At 40.0% G+C, this 19,556-nt stretch overlaps 1 protein-coding gene across 1 annotated transcript; it reads left to right on the forward strand.

Moving 5' to 3' along the window:
• Positions 1 to 13,473: 13,473 nt before the first annotated feature.
• On the forward strand, positions 13,474 to 18,078 carry LOC122009902 (myosin-binding protein 7-like). Its single transcript, XM_042566216.1, has 3 exons — positions 13,474 to 15,166; positions 17,546 to 17,583; positions 17,675 to 18,078. The coding sequence occupies exons 1-3, from the start codon at positions 13,976 to 13,978 to the stop codon at positions 17,784 to 17,786; spliced, it is 1,341 nt and encodes a 446-aa protein (XP_042422150.1). The 5' UTR covers positions 13,474 to 13,975; the 3' UTR covers positions 17,787 to 18,078.
• Positions 18,079 to 19,556: the final 1,478 nt, after the last annotated feature.

A 19,556-nucleotide genomic window follows, 5' to 3' on the forward strand; every position in this document is an offset into this window, starting at 1 on the left:
AGTCGCCAATTCACGTTATCTACACCCACCCTCCCTCTCTCCAACCGCTCCCTTTCCGGATTCAAAGCATCATAGCTCACAAGAATCTCAATTGGTGATGGCGGCCGCCGAGGCGTGAGCAAGAGCAGAGAAAGCAGCAACAGCAAAACGACCCGTTGTAAAAGGGAGGAGTTGGAGGAGATGCGGTGTGGTTGGACGGAGAAGCAAGGGCATCGTGTCTTGATCCTGATCGGGAGAGGAAGGGGCATTGATCTAGGAAGGGGAAGAGGGAGATGAGGTTGAGAGAGATGGTCGGAGGTTCGGGTTTAGGTTTAGGCTGAGAGAGATGGTCGGAGGAAGGGGCGCGATATAGGTTTAGGTTTAGAGGGAACTTCACAGTGTTGCAAATTTTGGCTAGCGGGAACATTAAAATATTTTATTTTGGTTCATTAACCCCGGATTTTAAAAACCGTTGTTAAAATCAATGTCTATTAACGAAAAAAGGTGCTCATAGACATCGCCTAAAAAACCGATGTCTATGAGCGAAAATCTGCGCTCATAGACATCGATTTTTGGAAAAATCGATGTAAAATACTCAAAGACATCGATTTTTTCTTAAAACCATTGTTGTTCCACTGATGTCTATGAGGGTTTTTTTTTGTAGTGTAATAAAGTTTGGGAGCTTGTAGAACCACCAGATGGTGTAAAAGCCATTAGGTGTAAAGAGGTCCACAATAGAAAAAGAGGGATAGACGAGAAGGTAGAAACTATCAAAGCAAGGTTTGTTGAAAAAGGAAATTTCTTCACCGGTAGCCATGCTTAAGTCTATCCGAATTCTTTTATCTATTTATCAAGTGGATGTAAAGACAGCTTTCCTTAATGGAAGTTTTGAAGAAAACATCCATATATAGCAACCAGAAGGGTTCATTGCAAAGAGCAAAGAGAATCTTGTGTGTAAGCTTAATCAGTCTATGGACTGAAGTAAAGCTTCAAGGTCTTGGAACATCTAGTTTAATAAAATAATCTAGACCTATGGATTTTTTTTATAACCGAATGAGTCTTGTGTATACAAGAATTGTAATGGAGACGTGGTGGTATTCCTTGTACTATACGTAGATAACATTTTTGGTAGTTGGAAACAATATCAAAGTGTTGTCAGAAGTAAGGGTATGGTTGTCCAAACACTTCGATATGAAGGACTTGGGAGAATGCATATATTCTTGGGATCAAAGGGATCGCAAGAATAGAATATTTTACTTATCCCAAGCTTCATATATCGAAACAATCCTTGCTCGTTTTAAGCATGCAAAACTCCAAGAAAGGTTTCTTACCTTTTCAGCATGGAGTAGCTTTATCTAAAGAGATGTCTCCGAAGACATCAAAGGAGATAGAGGAAATGAAGGCAGTTCCTTATGCTTCGACTGTCGGAAGCCTAATGTATGCTATGCACGAGATCAGAAATCTGTTTTGCCAAGGGCATAGTTAGCAGAAATCAAAGTAACCCTGGACAAGGACATTGGACTGTGATAAAGCATATATTGAAGTACCTTAGAGGCACTTGAGATTATATGCTAGCTTACAAGGCAGTTAATTTGGTCCCTGTGGGTTGCACGGATTTTGACTTCCAATCGGATAGGGACAATAGTAAGTCGACCTCGGGGTTTTGTGTTTACTTTAGGAGGTGAAGTCATAACTATGGAAGAGTGATAAGCAAAAGTGTTTTTTCAGACTCCACTATAGAAGCTGAGTAAGTGATAACCTCTGAGGCAGTCATAGAAGCTGTATGACTCAGATACTTCATGATGGACTTAGACATGTATTCTGGTTTGCCCAAAAATTATTACAAGTTATTGTAATAATAATGGTGCAGTAGCAAACTCGAAGAAACCATAAGTCCATAAGGCAAGTAAACACAATAGAGCGCAAGTACCACCCAATACGAGAAATCGTATATACGAGGAGAAGTTGTTGCCGCATAGATTGCATCAAGTGATGACCTGTAAATCCTTTCACTAAGGTCCTTAAGGCAAGAGCTTTTGATGGGCATGTTGAAGGGTTGGGAATCAGATGTATGACAGCATTTATGGCAGCATAGTCTTTTAGTATAAGTGGGAGATTGTTAGAATGTATACTAAAAGCCTAGCTTTTGTATAAACATTTATTTAGAAATAAAGAATCACAGTGGTCAATATCTACATTTATTTGTTAAATGTAATTTGTTCAATTAATTTATATAGTAGACAACATGGTGTGTGGTGTCACACACAGAAGATCATGTTGTCGGTTCTTTATAAATTTTAAACAGTTGCTCGCGACTAAGATGGAAAGGAACAAACTGTTGAAGTAGTCGTAGTGTAATTAAGTATTAATTTATCTTAACTAATAAATTACACTGATACACTCCAAGTGTATTGAGTAAGACCATTTTAGGTAAGTTCTTTTTGTACTGACTTTATAAAAGAACTACACCTTAGTTGTTATGGAAGTATGTGCTCTTAATCCTAATATAATAACAAACACATATATTTAGTATTTATTTCTTTGACTTATCAATGGGTGAGATTTAACTCGATAAGTCAATAAGCCCGATAAGTTGGGAAATGATATTACTTATAGTGTGTGTTGTTGATTATAGAAGGAATCTGTGTCCTAGTTATCTAGGTTGAGAATGTCCCCAAGAGGAGCTCATAAGGATTGTCATGTTAAATCCTGCAGGTGGACTTAGTCTGACATGACAATGAAGTTGAGTGGTAGTACTCTTGGAGCTAGATATTAATTAAGTGAGTTGTCAGTAACTTACTTAATTAGTGGGCATTCGTTATCTTAAACACAGGGAGACTAACACACTCATGATAAGAAGGAGCCCATAATGTAATTTGGGATTGGTACAGTAGTACAATAATAACTCTCTAGTGGAATGAGTTATTATCGATGAACTTGAGTTGTGTGTTTGGGGCGAAGACGGGATACTCAAGCTCATCGGAAGGCCAAAACTAATTTCTCCTCTAGGTCCCTGTCGTAGCCTCATTAAACCCTCAAGTCCATCCAAAGAAAGGCCCATCTTTGTGTCCAAGAAGGGGGCCGGTCCATTGCTTGGTGTCCAAGCAATGGTCGGCCACATCTCCTCTCAAGAGGGTCGGCCCTATGCTTGGTGTCCAAGAATAGGAAGGGTCGACCACAATATTTCAAATAGGAGAGGGTGTTTTGAATTTTTAAAATCTTCTCTTTGTAGAAAACTACAAGTTTTAAAAGAGAGATTTAAAATTTAAAAACTTTCCTTATTTGAATTAGGCCACATGTTTTAAAAAAAAGTTTAAAAGTTTTAAAACTTTCCTTTTTTAACCATCCTCATGGTTTTAGAAAAAGGAAGAGAAGTTTTAAAATTTAAATTTTTGTAGACATGTTAAAAAAGGAAATTTTTAGAAGAGAAGTTTTAAATTTTAAAACATGATTTTAATTTTTAAAACTTTCCTTTTTAACATCCACTTTAGGAAATTAAAAGAGAGTTTGTAAAATTTATAAGAGTTTATAAAATTTTTACAAAAGAAATTTTTTCCTTCCTTATAGGGGCTGACCACCCTTGCTTGGTGCCCAAGTTAGGGGCCGGCCAATAGGATTAAATCATCATCCAATCAAATTAAAACTAATCTATGATTGGTGATTGATTCAATCAAGAGGAAAAAAAGAAAAAATAAAAAGGGAAAAGGAAAAACATGAGGAAGATTTTAATTTTTGTAAAAAGTTTTTTCTTATTTGCCTTGGGCAAGTATTATAAAAGAAGGGGAGGAGAGGCTTCATGGATGAATGTCTTCTTTTTCTCTCTTCTCTCTAGTCTCCTCCTTAGGGCCGACCCCTAGCTCTTTATCATGCTAGGGCCGACCACATATTGCTTGTGGTTTCTTTAAGTGGACGGATACAAGAAGGAGGAGAAGGAGAAGAAGAAGAAGAAGAAGGAGACATCTAATTCTAGTCTCTTGCTTGTGCTCTCTCATGATGACCGGATCTCTCCCCTTCCCTTTCCCTTGCTCTCTTTGGTTCCTAAATTGGTGGTGGTGGCCGGATTTTAGAGGAGGAAGAAGAAAGCTCTTTGGGTGGTGTTCATCTTGGAGGATCGTCGCCCACACGACGTCCAAGGCGAGGCGAGGAATACGACAGAAAATCTCGAGGTCATTAGTTTACAAAGAGAAGGTATAATTAGCAATTGTTTTCTGCATCATGCTAGTTATTTCTTTTTGTATGAATTCCAAACACAAGAGGCATTAGATCTAGTATTTCGAATTAGTTTTTCGAATTTGTGTTTTCTTTGTTTTCGAATTTGTGATTCGATTGTTCTTTTTGGTTAACCTAGAGTTATTTAAGGAAATTAAATATTTGCTTTCCTTAAAAGGCTTTATTTATGCGGTGGTGGTTGCTCCCATATCCAAGAAGGCCATGTGCCTCGCCATGCAGTCCTGGAAGTCAATTTTGGAAATTAATATTTAATGAAATTAATAACATAGGTGGATTTGGATCAATAGTGTTAAGTTCCGCTTGTGATTCAAATCTAAACCATTAAGAATAGATAAGTTAAATTTGGAATCAATAATGTTAAGTTCCGTTTACGATTCCTAATTTAACTTCTAAAGAACATAATAGGCTATTTAAGGAAAGGTTCGACACTTGTACAAAAAAATTTTGTACAGTGGAACCGGTATGTTTTCCTAGGACTAACCAACAGTCTAGTCAAGTATGCTCTCCTGAGTGGAGTAGGTGAGGACGCGTTCCCCGGAAGAGGGAACAGTAGACGTCAGTTTGACCTAGGGGTTCCGATCGAAAATTCGAAGTCAGAATCGGACAGTCCGTGACTGTCAAACTTTCATATTACTATGTTTAGTGTGTGTGCTAACTTTGTTTTGTAGGATATGTGGTTGTTTTGTGGACTAACATATTTTACAGGGACTAAAGTGCACATCTTGCTTCAGATGAACAGTACCCGAGGTGCCCTCCATGGAGCTTGGAGGTGCCTCGGGTGTAAGGCAAGGTTGGTTGCGCAGAGGAGCTGGAGGCGCCTCCATGGGACTTGGAGGCACCCTGGATGCTTGCTTGAAGATGCCTTGGAGTGTTGATGGAGGCGCCTCCAGGCAGATAAGAGGCAGGCAGCGAAGACTCAACGCAGCGCAGGAAGTGGGATAAACCTTAGCCTTTGAGGCACCTCCATGAGGCATTGGAGGCGCCCTCAACGGTCAATAAAAGGATGTCTCGACCAGCACTTGGAGAGATCAACGAAAAAGCTATCTTTCATCAACAGGCTGCTAACGAGACATTCCGACAAAGCTACAACTCGACGCTGACGTCCCTGAGCTTTCAAATTACTGTTTCCTCTGTCGTTGGTATAATTGCTGCTTTCTCATTGTACTTAAAGTTGTAATTATTTTACGAGATTATAGTTGTTGCCCAAAGTAAACGTTCAATGAATGTGGACCTTGGAGTAGGAGTCGCCACAGGCTCCAAACCAAGTAAATCAAGGTGTTTTTCTGTGTGATTGTTCTTTTATTATTTCCGCTGCTTCACTCTCGTCAGGTTTTTCGAATCCAAAACACGTGAATGCCATGAGCGCTATTCACCCCCACCCCCTCTAGCGCTCTCGATCCAACAGTCTTGACATCAAGACTTGATTTTCTCTCCATAACACCTCAACCTTAGATTTTTCACTAACACCTTGATTTTTCTTTTACTTAGGAAAATACCTAGAATCCTTAGAGTTATTGACTAAATTATTTTCTACCCTACTAACCTTAGATTGAGTGGTTTTAACATGATAGGCTACATAATTTTCCTTAATTCTATCATGCTTCCTATTTTTATGGTAAATAACATTAAAATGATATAAACTAGAATTACCATGCCTTTTACATTTGAAGCTCACCCTTGACTTGTGCTTCCTCCTTTAGCTTTGACCGCTTTCTTCCCCTTCGGACATTGACTCCGATAATGTCCTTTTTTATCACAAAAAAAAATACACTATGTGCTCCTTGCTCTTCTTAGTTGTGGGGACGGTCTCTTTGAGCTTCTCTTTGCCCTTATGTGTCGCTTGACCCTTCTTCTTGGCAAATTTAGGGCACTTACTCTTGTAGTGCCCATGTTCCCTACACTCAAAATATATAATATGATTTTTATTTTTAATTGAAATATTTTTACCTTCGCATGTAGGGATGACACTTGATCCTCCATTTGATGTCTCTTGATTTTTGGAGGATGCATCATCTTCTTCTCCGTTGGACCCAGATGTAGAAGCTTCTCCTTCTTCTTGATCCGTTGTTAATGAAGGTCGCTCCCCCTCAATCCTAGAGGTGGAGGCTTTTTCATCTTTATCTTGTATATGGGACAAGAAGTATGTTCCCTCCTTGCCCTTTGCATTGCATTCCTTTGAAGATGAGGCTTCTTGGAGTTCTTCTTTGGAAGTTGAGCATCTCTCAACTTTGGAGTCCTCTTGCTCTTGATCTTGATCCACTGAGTCACCCTCTTTGGATTCTTCTTGATTTGTTACAGTGGAGGGGATCTCATGAATCTTTGCCAATTTGCTCGAAAGCTCCTTGGCATCCTTGAATTCTCCAATTTGAACCAAAATATTGCTTGACAACAAATTGACCAATAGCTTGGTCACTTTATCATTTGCCTCGCTTCTTTGAATTTACTCTTGGATCCATTTGCTCTTCTTGAGAATTTTACCCTTTGAATTTGTTGGAGCTTCAAACCCTTCCATTAGAGCAAACCATTGCTCTATCTCCATCATAAGAAAATTTTCGATCCTTGATCTCCAAAGATCGAAGCTTGTGGATACAAATGGTGGAGGCACCCTCATGTCGAATCCGAATCCATCTCCGAATTCCATTTGAAGTTGAGCTTGATGAAATCTTTGACTTGAAGAATTTTGCTCCAACTTCTTCACCCTCTAGCCTTGTTGCCCCTTCCGGCGATGATTTCGATGAAGAGTGACCTCGCTCTGATACCACTTGTTAGGGTCGAAATGTAGCTAGAGGGGGGGAGGGGTGAATAGCTCGTTGCGCTCGTCGTAGCTTGATTCTTGATGATGATATGCAGCGGAATGTACAAGAAACAAAAATACAACACTAACACAAGGATTTACTTGGTATCCACCTCAAGAAGAGGTGACTTATCCAAGGATTCACACGTGACACACTCTCCACTAATGAAATCACTCCTTTATGGTAATTACCGTAGGCAGAGAAGCCTTATACAAACTCACACAATAACAAGAAGAAAAAAAAGAAACAAATACAAGTAAATCTTACAAGATTTTATACAATGAACCCTAGCTAGCTTCTCCTTCTTGTTTGGAATGCCTCTTGACCTTGGAAGTGCAAAAACACCTTGCTCCAAGAAGCTTCAAGAACTGGTGGTGAGCTCTGGAAAATATCACTGTGAAGTGTGTAGAAGGATCGAGCGAAGAACTACTAAAGAAGACGCTCGCAACGGCTTTATCCAGCGCCAACGTTCGGATCCCAATCGATTAGATTGCTCCCAATCGATTGGATTGTTCCCAATCGATTGGATTGCTCCCAATCGATTGGGGAGACTTTGGATCAATTGGTTGATCGATCCAAAGCGCCTCTGTGCTCTCTAGAACTCTGTTGAATCGATTTCTTGATCGATTCACTAACCCTCGCGCGATTCCAGTCTCTCAATCGATCACTCGATCGATTAGAGGCTCCCAATCGATCGGGTGATCAATTGGGAGGGTCTCTGTGCTCATGCTGATTCTCCCCAATCGATCCACCGATTGATTGAGAGAAGATTTTATCGCGACACCTTATCCAATCGATCAACCAATTGATTGGGCATGAGTCAATCGATCGGTTGATCGATTGATCCAACTTGATTTGCCCTAATCAAGTCCCAAGCCCCTAAAATCCAACATCTAGTCAACCATGACCTGTTGGAACATCATGCCTAGCATCCAGTCACCCTCGACTTGCTAGGACTTCCTCACCAAGTGTCCGGTCAATCCCTTTGACCCACTTGGACTTTTCTCCTCGTGCCAAGTATCCGATCAACCTTTTGACCTACTTGGACTTCTCAATACCAGGTGTCCGGTCAATCTTGACCCACCTGGATTTCCACGTGCTTGGCTTCACTCACTAGGACTTCTCTTCTGCCTAGCTTCACTCACTAAGACTTCCCATCTGCTTGGCTTCATTCACCAGTACTTTCACCTAACTTCACTCACTAGGGTTTCTCATCTGCCTGGCTTCACTCACCAAGACTTTCCATCTGCCTAGCTCCACTTACCAGGACTTCCCCATCTACCTGGCTTTACTCACCAGGACTTTCACCTAGCTTACTCACCAGGATTTCCCAGTCAAGTATCCGGTCAACCTTGACCTACTTGACTCTTCTTCACACCTAACTGGTCAACCTTGACCAGAGGAGAATTGTACTAACAATCTCCCCAAATGAATGATTGCACCTGCAATCTCCATGTATTGTTAGTTTTCATATATTGTCAAACATCAAGACTCAAGCTTGAGCCTTCTCAAGTTTAGTCAACCAGGTCAACCTTGACCTAGGGAATATTGCATCAACAAAATTAGATTCTAAAGAAATTGAATTGAGTTTAGGAGATACCTCTTTCTTACCCATAGAACATCTACTCTTGTAGTGTCCCTTCTCATTGCACCCGAAGCACATAATGTGGTCCTTTAACTTGACTTCGGTGAAGATGCTCACTAAGTTGACCTCCAAGACTTCTTCTTCACTTGTCTTGAACTCTTCTTCAACCTTTGAGGATGTCTCCTCATCCACACTAGTGGATGGCATTTCTTCATCCTTCTCCTCTTCGGATGTTGACCATGGCTCATCTTCCGTTTGCTCCTCAACTTGAGCCACTTCATCCTTTTCTTCGAATTTTTTCCTCTTCGTGTGTAGGCATGAGCTCTTCCTATTGAACTTTATTTATCTTGCTCCACAAATCATGAGCATTCTCGTACTCACCTACACACCTCATCACATTAGAAGGCAACATATCAATTAAAATTGATATTACCTTATTGTTTGCCTCCGATCTTGAGGTTTGCTCCTCCGTCCAATACCGTGGTCGGAGCTTCTTCCCTTTCTTGTCTTTCGGGACTTTGAATGGTTCTTCCACAACCATCATCGTGTCCCAATCCGTGTCGAAGAAGTTCTTCATCTTCACCATCCAAAAGGTGATGTCCCATAAGCTTCCTCCTTCGAACATCAGCGGTTCAATCAAGTTGGTCATCTTCTTGTATTTACTCTTCTCGACGATTAGTTTGGTGAAGTGCAACCTTGGCTCTGATACCACTTGTAGAGAGATTGGTGGCCGGCTAGAAGGGGGGTTGGATAGACGACGCCCCCAAATCGATAGCTCTTCCTAGAATGTTAGCTTGCGCAGCGGAATATAAACAAAACAAACAAGCTAAAGACTAAAACTAAGAAAGGAAATGCAAACCGCTAACACGTTCATTTAATGTTGTTCGGAGATTGTTTGCTCCTACTCCACGGCGTGTCCTTGAGGTGGACGATCCCTATCCGTAGGTGGATTAGCCCCTGGCAAACTCCGGCTATCTCAAGTTGCTCCTTGTGGGTGGAGAAACCTCACCACAACACCAACCAAGACTCTTGAGACTAGTAGACTACTAATTAGGGTTTACCACCACTAATTTGTCAACTATAACCAAGCTCCCAAGCTTTGGTTATATAGGTCGCAGGTTAAAAACTTCGCCTACCAGTCGACTGCCAAAACCATCAGTCGATTGTCCTTTGTGGAAATTTGACTGTTACATCCCAACAGCTTGATACAAGTCGATTGCTAAAACTAGCAATCGACTGCTCCATACTAGTTGAGCAAACAGAATCATTCTGTTCGCTCTCAGTCGACTACCCCAGTCGATTGCACCAGTCGACTGGTGAAACTATCAGTCGACTGGTACCCGAGTACAATCTCTCAGCACTCATACCCTCACCCTTACGACTCATTTGACGCTTCCTTCGCAGCCTCGACCTCTTGCCTTCAAGCCTACTTCCTTTGGCTCTCGTCCCTCCGATGCATTCAAGCCCGCGGCTCGTCCCCAATGTCATCCTTCGCGTATGCCTTAAAGTCGCTTCCCTTGACCCTTGTCCTTGCTGCCTTGTCCATGGTCCCTCGGATGCTCCATCCTTCACCGGACCCGAAGCCGTCAACCTGAGTCACATGTGTATCCTGTAGACCTGCACACTCACATACATATATTAAATAAAAGGGTGAACCTAACTTAAACCCTTTGCCCAAACACCAAAACACATGCTCGTACAGACCATTGGGATTGCTCCTACATTTACTAGTGCTAACATTGCCTTAGATTAGCAACCTTCCCGGTTGCAAACTAAGGAAATCTTGGTAGCCTCAAATTTATTTTTACGCATTTTTCTTTTTACTTATTAAGTGTTTGTCTAATTAAAGTTGAAAGAACGAGAAGGATATTTTTATAATTTTAGAGCAAGTCACTCTCCTCTTGTTGGCCGCACTGGGACCTACAAGGTTGAGATGCCCACCAAAACCCTAAGTCGAGATGTCAGCCGAGACATGAGGTCGAGATGTTTGTCGAGACTCAAGGTCGAGATGTTTGAGGCTGAGGCTGAGACAGCCGAGATGCCGACATAGCCAAGACACTGAGACAGCCGAGTGCCATGACGCTAAGACACTGAGACCGAGATGTCTACCAAGACTCGAGGCCGAGATGTCCGTCGAGACCCAAGGCCAAGACACCGAGACCAGAAAGGAAGATTCCAAGGACTATGTGTGTTTGACGCAGTTTTCTTAAAATAGAGTCATCCCACTCAAGCAGTGCTTTGAGGTTACAATGAACGTTTGTTTTCTAGGATAAAATGAAAAAACCACGATTACAATCCAGCATAGATTGTTCATGGAAATTGAGAATATATGTGAGTGCCATCACTAAAAGACTGTCGATCGAAATGAATCGGCAAAGAAGAAAGAAGGAGAACGAAGGTGGAGGATTCTCTTTTTTCTTTTGCATTCATCTTCTCTCAAGGTCATGACCTCCTCTTATAGGAACTCCATACCTTCGCTACATTGAATGATCGAATAATGATCGTTCATTGCCTCCAACCAATTGGTCATCATTAGTGACTATTTCAAATCGACGGTTACAAATCCTCCATTAGTCATCGATTAATGCATTCATTACATTTGAACAGTAAATACAAAAATTCAGGTGACAAAATATTAGTTCATTCACTTGGGCAAATTTTGCCTCGACTGGTCGGTATTTAATGCGTGCAGGTCATGTTGCATACTAGTTAACTTGGTTTAGTGCAATTCGAGCCTTAGATTTGCACTCCCCTGCGGGTTTACGTGTGAAATAAAGTCTCTTCTCATATATTTGTTCACAATGTCAATGCTTGTGAATTAATATAAAATAATAAAAGTGTCTTGAAGCTTTTAATATGAGACTAAAATCTTATTCATAATAGAGTCTCTTTCCTCTCTATATTTTTTTCATTCACATATATCCAACATTTCATACGAAGAAGAAGTGTGATCAACAAGAGATGAAAATTTTCACCCCCGGGTAATGGTACTTAGGTTCTTCAAGTAGTTAACCAGATATTTAAAGATCAAATCCTAACTACGACATACTGTAGTAGGAATTTTCTTTTAGTGGGATGACAACTCTAAGAATACTGGTCGTTTAGATGAGCCTCCTTGAGCGCTTTCTGATTTATCTTAATTGTTGATGGAAAATTTTTATGGAGCAGAATTAATCTGGATTAATCAGTTCAAAGGATTAGATATCTAAATTTTTTTAAGAAAAAACACACCAGAGAAGAAATTTGCAATCGTACACTTGCTTGTCACCTATCCAACAAACTGAACTAGATCCGACCTTCTTCATCCCATTCGCAACATACAACACCAAGTTTCGCCGCCTTATTAAAAAAAAAAAGAAAAACTAAGACCATAATCAAAACTCAAAATAGAACTAGAACCCCAAACGGAAAAATAGAATTCAAATAGAATTTCGATCTAAATGAATTAGAATCAAGAATTAAAAGCATAACCTAAATAAAATCTTCAACCCATAATAAAAATGATAATTTTAATTAACCTCATTCACGAAAATTTTCCACCAGTCACCAAGATAAATTAGGAAGTGCACGTGGCGGTTAGCCGCCTAGCATCCTTTGGTTACACCCCCCCCATTTGAAGAAAAAATTTCTACAAATATGTCGTAGCTGGTGTTTGAACCGCAAGTACCTGAATGACAACCTGGATATTATACCGCAATACCATAGCCCCGAGGACAATCTTCAACCCATAATAAAAAATGATTAACCAGACTAGGTAACGTCGAGCCTGGGGTGACCGGCCCGGTCCCACGAAAATTTCTCACCGGCCACTAGGATAAATCGGGAAGCGCTCGCAGCGGGCAGCCCAAGAGCCTAACATCCTTTAGTTACGTGCCCCATTTGGAGAAAAAATTTCTACAAATTTGCCATAGTTGGGGCTCGAACGGTGTTTGGGTGACAACCTGGATGCCCTACCGTTACACCATAGCCCCGGGGGCATCTTCAACCCATAATAGAACCATAGTTGGGTGCCTCATTAATCGAATAAGAGATCAATTTTCGATGGACGTATATCCACAAAGAAAAGATATCTCTCACCTGTTAGTTAATTTGGCGGTCAGTTATAAACTAACTCTATGATTTATCTCCCTTCATATAATTTGAGAACGGATTGTAAGGACACCTGAAATGAGTGTAATAATCTTTTACTAAAATAGTTAGGTACCTAATTGTCCTTACGGGAATGTTAAGTGGTTAGAGGGTAATAGATTTAGTATACTAGACCATATATCAATTTTCGTGTCGTTGTACTAGGATAAATATTTTCATAATTTATATCCTTCCTGAATGTATGAGACCGCTCTAAGATGATGACTTCACCCCCCCCCCCCCCCCCTTCCCTTTTCCTTTTCCCCTTCTTTAACTCAGGAGACCATAAATCAAAATCCCAAATCTAAAACATAGAATCCGGAATTAATATTTCAGAGATCTGAAACTAACAATTCATGACCTAGAAATCAAAACTTAAAAATCCAGAACTTAGAAATCAAAACCCAAAATTTAAAATTTAAAACTTCGAATTCAAAACTCATAACCGAAAATAGAACAGGTATCCAAAAGCCAAAAATTAGGAATTAAAACTTAGAAACTAGACCCTCTGAATAAAATAAAATAAAATAAAAAATTAAAAAACTAACCATCAAAATCAGAATTCAAAAATAAAAAACAAGAACAAGACAACAAAATCAAAAGCAAAACTTAGAATTAAAACCAAACTAAACAAATTAGACAGACAACCAAATAAATAATATAGACAGACGAACTACACTTATAAAGAAGACACACATACACGATAGGATAGACACACACACACACTAATAAATAAGATAGACTGACCAAATGGACAGATAGGATAGACACACATACACGATAAAGAAGATCCTCTTAAAGTATCGGAAACTGCTGGACTGGAGAAGACGAAGGGGGAAGGTGTCGACGGGGTGGCCGTTGAGCCAGCCTCTTTGTTACCCTCAATATTGCTCTATGGGATCCACCAGAGGCAAATCCCCTCCATGGCTCGTCGTTCACGGTGTCAATGGATGCGAAGAGACGCCGAAGACTGGGACAGAAAGAAGAAAGCGACAGAATAAGAGGGGAGAAAAGATGCACCCCTTCCCTCTCTCTCGTCCTTTTTGGCGACTCCAAATTTTGGCACATCTTCTTCTTATTCTTTTCTCGCGGCTCGTTCGTTTCTGAGCGCTGGCTTAATTTTGGATCCCGCTTCTTTTTCCTCTGCTTCCCGGGACGCCGTTGCCGGCAGTGGTGGAGGTAGACAAGGCGGCAGTGCTCGGTTGGGAGTCTGAAGACGTGTTTTCTGTGGGTTTTTCTGTATGTGCTCCTCGAAACTATGGAACCTGAGAAGCCTACCTCCTTGCCCGGAGAAAGAGAAGGAAGCGCGGAGGCAGGGAGCGGGGTGTGTGCCTGTGCCTGCCTTTGTTGCGGCTCTGCTTCTTCTCCCTCATTATCATGGAGCCGGAGCATGAAGCGGAAGCTGGAGGGGAGGGACGGCGAGGCGCCAGACGGCACTGAAAGCGTCGCCTGCGTGGCCAAGGTGGCGATGGAGATCGAAGTGGAGGCTCTACGTCAGGCTCTAATCAACCACCGCCAGGCGGTCCAGAAGCTACAGATGGAACTTGAGGAGGAGCGGAACGCCACTGCGTCCTCTGCCACCGAGGCTATGTTTATGATCCTGCGCCTGCAGCGAGAGAAGTCTGAGAGCGTGATGGAGGCACGCCAGTTCAAGCATTTTGCTGAGGGAAAGATGGCGCACAACCAGCAAGAGATCGAGGTTCTCGAGGAACTTCTATTCAAGCGAGACCAAGCCATCGAAGCCCTAACCCGTGCAGTCCAGGCATACCGCCACCGCCTTCACAGCTATGGCATCGACATCGACGACCACGCGCCTCCCTCTCCGCCGAAGAGCCCACTCGACTCGGCTTCTTGTTCATTCCCTCATTTCGACCTGCTCCTTAACGACTATCCCCAATTTGATCATCACCCCTTAGGTGTGAGTCCTCCTGAGCAACTTCAGTATCTGAACCGCCTGATGAGCCATCCCGAACGGAAATCAAGAAGCACTTTTTGTGAAGTCATGGACAAGCGAGTTATAGTGGGACAGTCGCCATGCCGCCCAGATTCAGGCCTCGAGCACAGTAAGAGTGAGGAATTCCCTTCCACGGTTGACTGCGGTTCAGATTGTGGTGGAAAAGATGATACCAGTGACAAAGTGTATACGGTGGATGCAGTGCATAAGGAGAGTGACAACTGTATCAGCAAACCGAGGGATATCCAGAATAGTATGGGTGCGGGTGGGGGCATTGACGAAGATGAAATAAAGGGGCTTTGTATGCGGCTTCAGGCACTAGAGGCTGATCGAGAATCCATGAGGCAGTCCTTACTTTCTTTGAATATAGATAAAGCTGAGCTAGTGCTGTTGAAAGATATTGCTCAACAAATGTGTGAGGAAGGCGATCCAGAGAGAAGGGTTGCTAAGGAACCACCTACGGTCAAGAGATTTTCGTTCATGTCCATGATTAAGGTAAATACTAAATTACTCGTACCTTTTCAATGCACATCTTTTTTGTGTGTAGATTCAATTCAATGTTTGCTCAGATACCCCAATGAAACATGCTTAACATGAAATGTTTGGAGTTTGTGACAGGTGTTTGGATGCGTAGAACATGTCAAATTTGAAAATAGTCTTTTAGACTTTAGGGTTTCATCTAAGTATCTATTTGTTTCACAATAAAAAATTAGACCGTAGAAGGGTATTATAATTGTTAGTGTGTTGGATGATGAGGTAGGTGTTGGGGTGAGTACTGAGAGTCGACTTGCACACATGAGAGCAGACATTCGAAGGAGGGCGTTGGAGTTATTTCCGATGAAGCCCCTTCGATGATTAAGTGATGCAGGATTGACAAGAAGACCTCTCGAAGACCTTCTGGAAAGGGTTATAATTTTTTACTTGGGTATCAGAACGAGGCGTTGTTTAGATTGAAATGAAGCTGGTTCAGAGACCTAGATTTGTTACCCGATAGAACCCGTAACCCCCAAATTTCAGGTTCGAAAAACAACGTTTAGTACCTTTTTGGAGGCTCCAAACATCTATTTTACTATTTTTGTTAATTTCTATTTTTTGGTATTTAGGGTGTTTTTTATAGTTTTGCCTATTATGAGTCAAGGGTTTCTATATAAGGGTTTATTTAGCTGTTTGAGAGATCATTCTCTATTATTGAATAAAGTTTCCTTTTTTGGTAAAACCTAGAGAACGATGGGTTTCTCTTTGTTTTCTTCTATTTCTCTTCTTGTTTTCTCCACAAATCTTCCTTCTCTTCAACCCGCTAGATAATCGCTATTCCAGTCCAGCATCATTAAATCACTAGGATATAGTGGAAACAAAAGCAAAGAGTATAAAATATTAGGAGGAGAGATTCCGTTCCAAATGGTGGGCGTACTTGGGTATTTACAAGTGTAAGAGGGGATAAAAACTTAAACCCTCGAGCCTCCTTAATTTTTATTGCTTCTGTTAATGTTAGCCATTAGGTTGTTAGTGGCTATGGATTATGGAGGAGCCATATAGAGATTGTAGGTCATGTCTGATTATAACCTATAATTTCAAAGACGGTTGTAGATGGGCCGTAAACAGAATAAGGAGCTCAGGAAATCGAGTTTGACATAGAAAGCTAGGGGAGCCGAGTTCAACATAGGGAGCTCAAGAGAATTGAGATCTGAGTAGAGAATTGAAATGAGCTCGTCCTTAATATAGTTTGGTGACTTTGTGAAATCTACATAAGTGTTGACATGCCGACCTAGTAAAAGAGGTCGATCGACTCGTTGACTTTCTGGGAGAGGTGGATTGACTTGTTAACCTCCTAGGAGAGGTCAGTTCTGTAGTCAAAACTCTTTGTATGCATAAGTAGAAATGTTGGATTGAAATAGAACCACGTAGGCATGACCTGTTGACTTGGAGTTGAATCTGTATTGCAGGGTGTCACTAACTATAAGGACATTTTTCTTATAGTTCTACTCGTTATCACTTTTGTTAGGGTCCAGGAGGGTTAATTATGTCTTTTGCATGAAAGGATGACAAACTATTTTCCTCTTATTTTTTTACTTTCATCACAAGAGATAAATATTTTTCTTAAATGTTTGATTGTTATTCTGATCAAAAGCTCAAAATCTGTCTAAGCAGTAATGAGATTCAGTACTTCAATTAAGAAGATGCAAATTTGAGTTATCTAACAAGGCAGGAATCTGGAAGAAATTAAAACAGTTATTCTAGTAGTTCCAATGCAATATCATACAAAGCAATATTGGCTATTCACTTTATAGTTTTATAGGACTATCTTATTTTCAAGTGTCAATTTCTGCTTGCTTCAGAATTGTGTTCTACAATATTACATATCACCCTTGCATTAACTGGTAACACAATAAGAAGACATGAAGGAGTACTTGTTTTTTTTGGTCTGATACTATGTGAATCCTCTGAAATACTGATATCTTATTCACCATTCATGAATATTTTTCCTCAGATATTTGGGGTATTATCTATTAATGCTAATTGGTTTGAAGTATGTGCCATTCCAAACCCCTAATAAGTTAATGTTTGATTAGTTCATGGAAAGGTGTATGCTGAATGCAACAGAGGTATTTTAATGCTGTAGCTTTCTTGTTGAGTTTCTACAATTGTATAGTTTGTCTCTTCTTTTTTTTTTTTCCACTGAGCGTATTATTTTAATTTGTTTTATGGGTATGGATTTGTCAATCAAACTGTTTGAATAGTTCTTGATGCTGGTTTTGTTGTTAAAGACTTAATTATCACTGATTATGTATTAGTAAGGCTCATTCATCAAAATCTGATGCAGTCTCAAAGGAAATGGTTTATGTCTAACAGCATTTTCTTAAAAAAATTCTGCAGAGTTTCTTCTCTTTTTTCTGGATACCATCTCAATTAAGGTGTGTGTAAATTCACTCGAAACTTATATATCTTCAATTGTTTGAATCGAAGGATGAAAATTGAGGTCTGTGCTGTTTGTTACCTTGTCAGATACACCTTTGGGCTATCTGTAAGTATTGTTGGCTTATTGATGCTCTTAGAGAAGTCTATCAATACAAGGCATGGGAAAAATCTTCTTAGAAGAGCATTGCCACAAGGGTGACTTCTATTTCTACTGCACCAACGCTTGAGAGACAGAGTGGCTTCTTCCATTTCCTACTACACCAACACTCTATGTGAATTGATTAGACCACTGATGAATGTTATTCCTTTTATTGGTCTACGTAGAAGATGTACATGTATCTTCTAAGTCGTGGGGTTTCGTTTGAATGTCTGGCTGCTTGTGATAACAAATCGGCGAACGTGAACGGATTCTTGTATATTCTTTCATGTACTTAAAATGTGTGGTCACTTTGTTTCAATTCTACTCTACTTTAGTGGGATTATTTTACGTATATTGTGGTACTCTTGACTGCTTTTTTGAGTGTTGGTCACCATAACTAAGTGGAATTTAACCTCTTGCTCACTGAAATATGTATTTTTTCCCCCCAATTTATAAGTTGAGCTACTCGAACTAGTTCTCTCGTTGGTTCCCTAGTGCCAAATCTTTGTATCATTTTCTTTTTTAAATCAGTGGGAGCTCGGTGGATTTGAATTCCTAAATGCATGAAAATCATAAGAGCTTAAGTTGAGTGGTCGAAATATTTAATTTGTGTCTTCAATCATGTAAATATTTGTGTAGTGATCTTCTTGTGATTGCTTGGCTATTGGGAGAGTTATCTAAGATTCTATAATTTAAATCCTTTGGGTATGCTCATCATTTGGATGAACTCTAAGAATACTTTTTTATTTATCCTATTGGTAGGTGGAAAATTTTTATAGAGTTGAATTAATTATCTTTAGGATTAGTTGGTTTGAATGGTTGGATATTTGTATTACCAAAAATAATAAATATAAATCCTTTGAATGCAGGATTAAATTTTAGAATGTTATACCCGTAGAGTGTATAATTTAAGCTTGATTGGAATGATTGCTTGTAAGCTTGATTTATTACTACACTATACTCGTAGAGATATATTTTAACTATCAATTGTTTTTGATAACCTAGGTGGGCGGCCCTCTGTGGGTTCATCCATTGGGTACATTCGAAAACACTTGTAGTAGTTCGTTGGCGGTCGACCATCTTCGTCATCCCTATAATGTCATCCAACGCCAAACTAAGTACTCTACCTCTGAAAGCAAACTCCTAGTCTTTTTTATTCATGGGTACTTTGATCCTAGGTCGTCAACTTAGATTTTCCATCATATTCAATGCAAGCACATGTCTCAGCAGAGTATCGACCTGTGGTGCTCTTAAGTATCCCGATAACACCTTATCATGTACCATGCCCGAGGGCATTCTTCCGATATATTTCAATCTAATAATTGATTGAAGAGAGTCATTATAAGGTTTAATAATTATATATGTAAGCTTAGGTATATTGTTCATTCTCTCTAAATAGACTATATAAGTTGATCTCGTGATTTATCTTTTTTCACATAACCTAGAAATAGACCGTCTGAGATAAACATAATCACCTTTTAAATCTTACCATCCTAATGTCTTCAACTAGATCAGAAACATACATATATTTAATTAGATTTAATTTTTTTTATCAACAATAGAAAAAATAAATAATAATGCTATGATGATGGATAATAATTTTAAAACCATGTAGATATCGTAAAATAATTTTATCAACTATAGATAAATCATATTGTCAATGCAGTTTTTTTTTTTTGCAAAAATAATATTTGACAAATTTATGTTTAGGTCAAAATTCACCCTCAATTAAAAAAAAAAATAGGAAAGAGAATCATATCTGGAATGCTGATTGTTTTGAGCACAAGCACAGTTCAGCGTCCCAATTAAACCACTTGGCAGTTCATACCT

The sequence above is a fragment of the Zingiber officinale genome, chromosome 8A (genome assembly GCF_018446385.1).
Source record: "Zingiber officinale cultivar Zhangliang chromosome 8A, Zo_v1.1, whole genome shotgun sequence".
In the NCBI taxonomy this organism is placed as follows: domain Eukaryota; kingdom Viridiplantae; phylum Streptophyta; class Magnoliopsida; order Zingiberales; family Zingiberaceae; genus Zingiber; species Zingiber officinale.

Bases quoted from the DNA above. Each gene is read 5' to 3' on its own strand.
- LOC122009902 (XM_042566216.1), top strand. From the start codon at position 13,976: ATGGAACCTGAGAAGCCTACCTCCTTGCCCGGAGAAAGAGAAGGAAGC. The intron at 15,167-17,545 runs GTAAATACTAAA...AAAATTCTGCAG, and splicing joins CGTTCATGTCCATGATTAAG to AGTTTCTTCTCTTTTTTCTG. The intron at 17,584-17,674 runs GTGTGTGTAAAT...TTACCTTGTCAG, and splicing joins TGGATACCATCTCAATTAAG to ATACACCTTTGGGCTATCTG.